The following is a 7367-nucleotide window of genomic DNA, read 5'->3' as shown; positions in this document are numbered from 1 at the left end:
CCCTAACCCTAACACTAGTTTTGTGAGATTTAGCTGTTATTTCTAGCATGTAAATAGCTTGCTTGGTGGGGGGGGGGATTGAAATTTTTCAAAAATTTTTTTTTCAGAATCGGAATCTCCATAGCCTAAAACGTGGGATTCCGTAAAAAAAATTAATAAATAAGGGGGGAAAGGTTCAGATTACATATAGTCCATCTCTACCGTTATGCCAAATAATAAACTTTATAAATAGTGTTTCAAGTTTCTTCCTTATCAGTTGTTTTATAAAAGTAGACGACGCACACCACCCGTTTTCGGCGTTTAGGGTTAGATGTAGGGTTACGGTTAGAGTAACTTTTAGGGTTAGGGTTACGCGGAAAACGGGTGGTGTGCGTATTCTTTACCTCCGCCGAAGTGCAAGTCAAATTACTAAACAAAACAGAACAGGAGGAAGGCTATATAAATTTACTTTTCAAAATTGGCAGCGAGTAAACAGGACAAACGGTTGCAAACCGCCAATAAACACCAATATTAATAAAAACAGTGTCTGGTATAGAGATGGAAATCTCCTGTCAAATCGCCATTTAGATTTAAAAACAAAAGGATTTATTAATCTCATTGGCTTACCATATCTATCGAATTATCGCCAGCAATCCTATATTTTCTCTTATATTTCTTAACGACGTTTTTCGCAGCTGTACAAGTCCCAGATCGATGAGAACTTATATTGCGGGACATTTTGAAATTAAAACGTTGTACACGAAACCTATCTTCAACGTTAAAGAGTTAGCAAAATGGCAAACCTCAGATTCTATGAATGGGATTAAATATGTTTAGGGGCAAAGTATTTAATTCCTTGCCAAAACCCTTTCCCATGAGTTAGTGATAATTATTCGTAAAGATCCGTTAAATCATGTAGTAATAAGTCTAGTTGTGTGGTTAAAAAGCTGACTTCGTAACTACGCGGTTTTGAGTCCAGTCCCACTGCAGGACAGCTTATCCTCTAGGTTGACCAATAACAATTTGGTAGAAAGAACCGTTTGGGTTCGAATCCCAACCCTGTCACTTAGTCTTCTGTTGTTTTGTGTGTGTAAATGTATCTTTACTTGCTGAGTCTCATGGTGTAGAGGCTAAGAACCTCGCATGCCCCCCGGGACTAGTGAAACTGGTCTTAGCAGAATACTTCAAGGTTTTTAGCTGTGTTCCTGTACATTCTTAGTTCGAATCCTGCTTAAATCAGTTTAGCCTATTATCCTTCGAATGCCAATAAAATAAACAACAGTGATGTAATGTGAGAGTCGATTTAATGAACAGTCCCATATCCACAAAACTCAGCGCTTTGAACTCTGTATTAGAATCGAACCAATTTAATAATGTTACGTTAAACTACTTAGATTATAAACCACATCTTTTTGTATGCTACATGCTATATGAAAAAATAAACACGCGACTCAAATTTTATAATTGAAAAAATAAAACTCAATTCGTACTGCGGTATTTTAAACAGACATTACTTATTTCCAAGTACACCGGTTTGATGCAATTGTGTTTGGCAGCAAATGCAATAAAAATGCTATACAAATATTTCTTAATAACTTGATATATTATGTAAGTTGCATATTAAAAAATCTAAATAAAAAAAATTAACTCACTTAATATCGAAATTCGTTTTCTTTTGTTGAAACAGTTCAATTTTAATTTCATCCAATCACCGACAGTAAATAATTTATCTGTATTAATAAAGTTCAGAAAGTGATATCGTTGTTGATTTCGGATATTTTTTCTGGCAATTCTTTTACAAGTCTTGGAAAATCAAAGGGGGAAAGATGGTCAGTAATAAAGTACACAGGGGCCAAAGGGGCAAGAGGCCCGAAAGGCTTAATAAATCTAACCATAGTATGAATATAGGTAAGTTATTTCACTGTTTATTTTCCTCTGCTCTGTGGTCCCCACGTGTCTAATCTATAATGCGTAACTTTAGAACATGTACATGAAGATAAAACATGTCGATCGCTTCCAAAGGAGAAAAGATTTAGTGAAGGAATTTATAGCTGTGTGCCTATTCTATGTATTTAGTTATTGAGATTCGATTTTTCATTGCTCTTGAGAAAAATGAAAATAGGAATTAATGCAAGATCCCCACTCCACTCTACATCCCCACTAAATAACTTGACATATTTATATGTGGTTTCTCATATTTCTTCAACTTCATCATTTCACAAATGACGGCAGTGAAGGTGCGCGTCTTAGTGGTTAGAGTGTTGCACTCAAGATCGTAGGATCGTGGTTTCGGTTCGCGGACCAGGTGGTTCGTCGTTGTTCTGGAGCAAAGTCGCTCCAGTCCAGTCACCTGTAGACGAGTAAACCTGTGACGGACTGGCGTCCCGTTCAGGGTGGATGTTGTGATCTCGGTCACTTATACACCATGAAATCGTAGGACTCAATACAGTAATATCCAGGGATTGATGATTATGACGATGATACCGACAACTGAGTTCGTTAAATGGTATGAAACCTTATTTGGAAATAATTAACAGATAGAAGTGCTAGTAACTCTTGGCTGACCAAAGTTCTGTGAATAGATTTGGTAATTCAACAACTGAAAAAAGCCCATCGTGTGTGTGTGTCTGTCCACGTACATACACGCGACGAGCTTTTTTCAGTTTCCGTCCAATAGATCCACTCATCCGGTTTTGATAGGTCCAGGCCTGTAGCAGAAGACGTTTGCCCAAGGTGCAACGCAGTGAGACTAAGCACGAAGGCCACTTGCTTGGCTATGTATCGCGTGATGTTTGTAAATGAATGTCGTTCATTTCCAATAATCCGTGAATAATATGCCTTGCCAAGGAAAAAAAATATTACTTTCTTTGGAAACGGATGAGGGTTGGCGACAGGATGGGCATCCAGTTCTTCCACAATAAAGAATACGTTTCCAACAGCTTAAGGGGTCAACTATGGGAAAAAAATTATTTAGTACTGAAATCGAGTCTGGCATGAAACTAAATTTACCGAATATTCTTGCAAACTCTACCCACCTGTTCTCCCTGCTCTATCCACGTGATCTCCTTGACACCCCATTATTAAAGGGACATTTAGGGCAGCAAGCTACCACAATCATTATCACACTGGACAGAATGCTTAATGTCGTCCGTCCTTATGTTTCTGTCTTCAAGTTCTGCCAAGGTCCCCTTTCATCCTTCTGGCGTTTGATAAAATAAGTATCAGTTGAGCTCTGAAGGTTGATGTAATTGGTTAGATCCCTTCCCCCAAAAAATTTCAGGTCCTCTACCTATAAGTAGAAAGCATTATGAAACTGGTGTTTCGGACATAAATTAACAGGAAATTCTGATGGAAAGTTTGAATTTGTATCACTTCAAAACAGGAAGATTGTATTGTAGAGGCAGGGAGAGTCTCAGATGAGTTAATAATCGAAAGGGTTAATTGTCAAGTCCTGCCTAGAGAAATAATGGAGCACCTGTGAGGGATTTGAACTTACAACTTGTGAATTGATGATCCAGTTCCTTTCATAACCAGTTACAGCTGCAAGACCCTAACCCTAAAACTACAACAGATCACGTTTTCTTAAATTTCCATATAAACTGTTAATTCCTAACTTCATGTTTTCCCATTGTTTATTTTAAAAAATTTTTTTTTTTCCAGATCGCCCCAAATCTGAAGGGCATGGTGGACATAACATGAGGGACCGGAGCACCATTAAACGTCTCCAAATGTACAGAAATTACAAACCAAAGAGGTAACATTGATTACTTCTCTTTTGTAGGTTTCATGAAATTAGTGTGACTTCTCAGTATTAACTCAAATTCTCTTTGTTTAACTATCTACCTCACACACACACACACACACACACACACATTCATGTATATACAATATATATATATATATATATATATATAGAGAGAGAGAGAGAGAGAGGCGTAGGAGTGGCTGTGTGGTAAGTAGCTTGCTTACCAACCACATGGTTCCGGGTTCATTCCCACTGCGTGGCACCTTGGCTAAGTGTCTTTAATTTTATGAGACACATAGAAGAACATGCATTCTAATCACAATTCTTTAATTATTTTTACAGAGACAGTGCAGGAAAAATCTTACGGCCAGCACCATTTCAAACTTGGTTAAAATCTGGAACTGTTGCTCGAGTGGAACCAAATAGAAGATGGTTTGGTAAATACATTGTGCTCTTATCTTTCTTACTTTTTTTTTTGTTATGCTTTTCTTCAAGAGGTTTTTAGTCTGACATCAACCCCAGTACTCTTTCAATCTGGTAATTGGTGACATGTTAAAGGCACCCGATACACTTTGTAAAGTGGTTGGCATTAATTAGGAAGGGTATCCAGCCGTAGAAACAAAGCCAAAACAGACTGGATCCTGGCTTACCAATTCCAGTCAAACCATCTAACCCAGGCCAGTATGGAAAACAGACGCTAAATGATGATTAAGGAAAGTTTCTGGCATAATGGAATGGTTACTTCAACACAATAGAACTTGGAACCATACCTTCTCTCAGAAACTGTAAATCCTCTAATTTATGTATGTGTCTGTGTTTGTCCTCCACCATCGCTTGACAACCGATGTGGGTGTGTTTAGTGGTTCAGCATAAGAGACCAATAGAATAAGTCCTGGGGTCAATTTGTTCGACTGAAAGCAGTGCTCCAGCATGGCCGCAATCAAATGATTGAAACAAACAAAAGAATATAAAACTGCATAAAGATAAATTACATTTTGACGTAAGAAGTTTTTTTTTCTGTAACGAGGTTTGATCGTCATTTATTATTTTTGCTGCACAGGTAATACCAGAGTGATTACCCAGAATGCACTGCAGAGATTTCAAGAGGAGATGGAAAAAGTTAAGAAGGACCCTTACAAGATGATTATGAAACAGAGTAAACTTCCTGTTTCCCTACTGAATGAAGCTGCCAAAGTGTGTAGACCATTTTTCATTTTATTGATTTATCTTTACTTTACATTTTGTTGTCAATAGCATCATTAGTTGTACCATTCCCTGGTTTGCTGTATTTATGTTTCCAATCTCAGGAGTAATGGGGGGGGGGGAGAATCAATGTAACTCGAGTGGCATAAATACTATAAGGTACTTCCTTTGTTTTAGATTAGGTACATTGTGTTCCTGCTTGTTGTAAGATGCAACTATAGGGGTTGGTGACAGGTAAGGCATCCAGCTGTGAAATACCACCTCAGGAGACTTATCCAACCCGTGCCAGATATCAGACATAAAACAATAAGGATGCACAGATTCATGAGGAATTTTTCACCAATGCTCATATCTTTTGCCAATAACTATTTCTTTTCACACACACACACATATATGAAGGACTCTCCCATCATAGACGATGTATGAGCGTTCAGCTTCTGCCGAATGACCAGCACAAACGATTGGTTTATAATGATCAGATGTTCATGCTGCATATTAGGCTACTCCCTCCATCAGATTGATGTTGTCTGAACAGGTGCACAGTGTGCCATGCGTCAGGTGTCGAAGTGATCGCAGAGCAAGATGAGATGAAGTGATTTGCTCAAGAACACATCGCACTATAGGTCTTCTCCAGCACACAGCCATGCCGTTTGTTGTGTTGCTTCTGTCTCCTTTGTGAGACTAACTTTCTCCCACATCACCCTTCACCACTTCTTCCAATATCTTCTTCTCCAGATTCCCTTCCATTTTTATCACTCAGCTGGTGGGGGGAAAATAATGGGAAGTGGAAATGGCTCGGGGTGGGAAAGGAGGTAATTGAGAAAGCAAGGGGATGTAGCGTGCACCTTCCTGCTCTCAGGTGATAGAGAAGTATGAGTGTTAGGGGAGGAAAGGGTTGATGGGGCAAAGAGGATACAGGTGTGCAAGGGGCAGAGGCTCACAGACAGGTATGAACCAAGATGATAGACAAGAGAAGGACGAGGGTGGGATGCAGGAGTAGCAGATGTTAAATTTAATGTATTCATTTCTCCATTTCTTGCCTTTCAGTATGCTCGTCCTCATCTTTTGGATACCGAGAGCTACGGTGTGACATTTGGAAAGAAAGCTCAGCGCAAAAGACCGAAAATCAAAGTTGACAATTTGGAGGTAACTCATGTTTTGTACATCATCATCATTACTATTTCATATCTATGTTCCATACTGGTACGTTTTGTACAATTTTCGAAAAAAATCTCTTTTTTTTTTGTGTGTGTGTTGTGTGTAGAAAGAAATTTAAGTTGCATTTTTGTCTGTTGAGATAAATGTGGGGAAGTGTCTGTTAAGGGGTGCTTTTAATGTGCCCCTGGCATGTAATCATCATATTCCAATTTCCTTCACTTCGGTGAAGTGGTGGTGAGTGAAATGTGTAATTTTTTTTCTTTTTAAAACCAAGATTTTTTTTTCCTTCTTACTTAATCTGTCTGTAATGCTGTCACATGATGCGCTGAAGGGAAAGGCTAAGAGCAAAACAAAAAGTAGAGAGAAAAAGAGGGAGAATGCTGTGTATTAAGTCCATAAAATTGTGCATAAAGTATACAAAATGCATTAAGTAATCATCGTATTCCAATTTCCATCACTTTTCAATGAGTGATGAAAAGATGAGTGACTATCTTTGATACAGACTCAGCTTTCAAGTTTTTTGGATGAAGTTTTCAGAAATAAAACAGTAGGTTTACTATGGGTCCTGCTCATTCCACATAAAATATCTTCAAAATGCAAGATTTCATTTTAAATTTGTAATTTGATCTTTTTTTTCTCCATCCATAGGATTTAAGCAAACTTGTCCAAGAATCTGAAGAGAAGTACAATCCCCAGAATGACATGGATTTAGTGGTTGAATATGACGGTGTACGTGATGAAGCAATTGAAATGGTGTTCAAAGCTGGACAATCAAAACGTATCTGGAACGAACTCTATAAAGTGAGTACAATCGGTCTCCTGGTATATATTTTGGAGTTTTAGGTGTTTGTGCAAGTAATATCTGCTTTATGGTTTTATTTGTGTTGCGTCCATTTTTCTTGCACGATGGTCAAGGTTGTTTTTTGTTGGAGCGAGTGAATATTTTCCCAGCCAGGGTATCTTCCTGTTTCTAATTGCCCAACTACATCTGGCCCTGGAAAATCCACCACAATGAATTCTGTTCGACCCATGCAAACATGCAAAAATGGACATGAAATGATGGTGATATTGGGGCTATAGAAGAAAATACCTGTCCCAAGGTGCCATGCTGTGGGATTGAACCCGAAACCCCATGGCTGCAATGCAAACATCTTAACCACACAATCACGTTTCTCCCTATGGATATTAAAAATTTTTAAATTATATTTCAATCATTTTTTACCAATTTTGGTTTAGTATTTTAGAAACTTAGAAATATTACTTTTACGTTCGCTTATTTATT

At 38.1% G+C, this 7367-nt stretch overlaps 1 protein-coding gene across 1 annotated transcript in view; it reads left to right on the top strand.

Annotated features, from left to right (window-relative positions):
• The first annotated feature begins 1705 nt into the window (after positions 1–1705).
• The window catches only part of LOC106873083 (nucleolar GTP-binding protein 2), a 14405-nt gene continuing 8743 nt past the window's right edge, over positions 1706–7367 (top strand). Inside the window, exons 1-6 of the mRNA XM_014920303.2 lie at positions 1706–1887; positions 3640–3733; positions 4067–4161; positions 4785–4918; positions 5975–6073; positions 6734–6886. Coding sequence (XP_014775789.1) covers positions 1806–1887; positions 3640–3733; positions 4067–4161; positions 4785–4918; positions 5975–6073; positions 6734–6886 — 657 coding nt within the window. The 5' untranslated portion in view covers positions 1706–1805. The remainder of the gene's footprint in view (positions 1888–3639; positions 3734–4066; positions 4162–4784; positions 4919–5974; positions 6074–6733; positions 6887–7367) is intronic.

This window comes from Octopus bimaculoides, chromosome 19 (genome assembly GCF_001194135.2).
Source record: "Octopus bimaculoides isolate UCB-OBI-ISO-001 chromosome 19, ASM119413v2, whole genome shotgun sequence".
In the NCBI taxonomy this organism is placed as follows: domain Eukaryota; kingdom Metazoa; phylum Mollusca; class Cephalopoda; order Octopoda; family Octopodidae; genus Octopus; species Octopus bimaculoides.
Note: the sequence above shows the minus strand (reverse complement) of the source record. Positions and strands in the feature narration are given on the sequence as shown.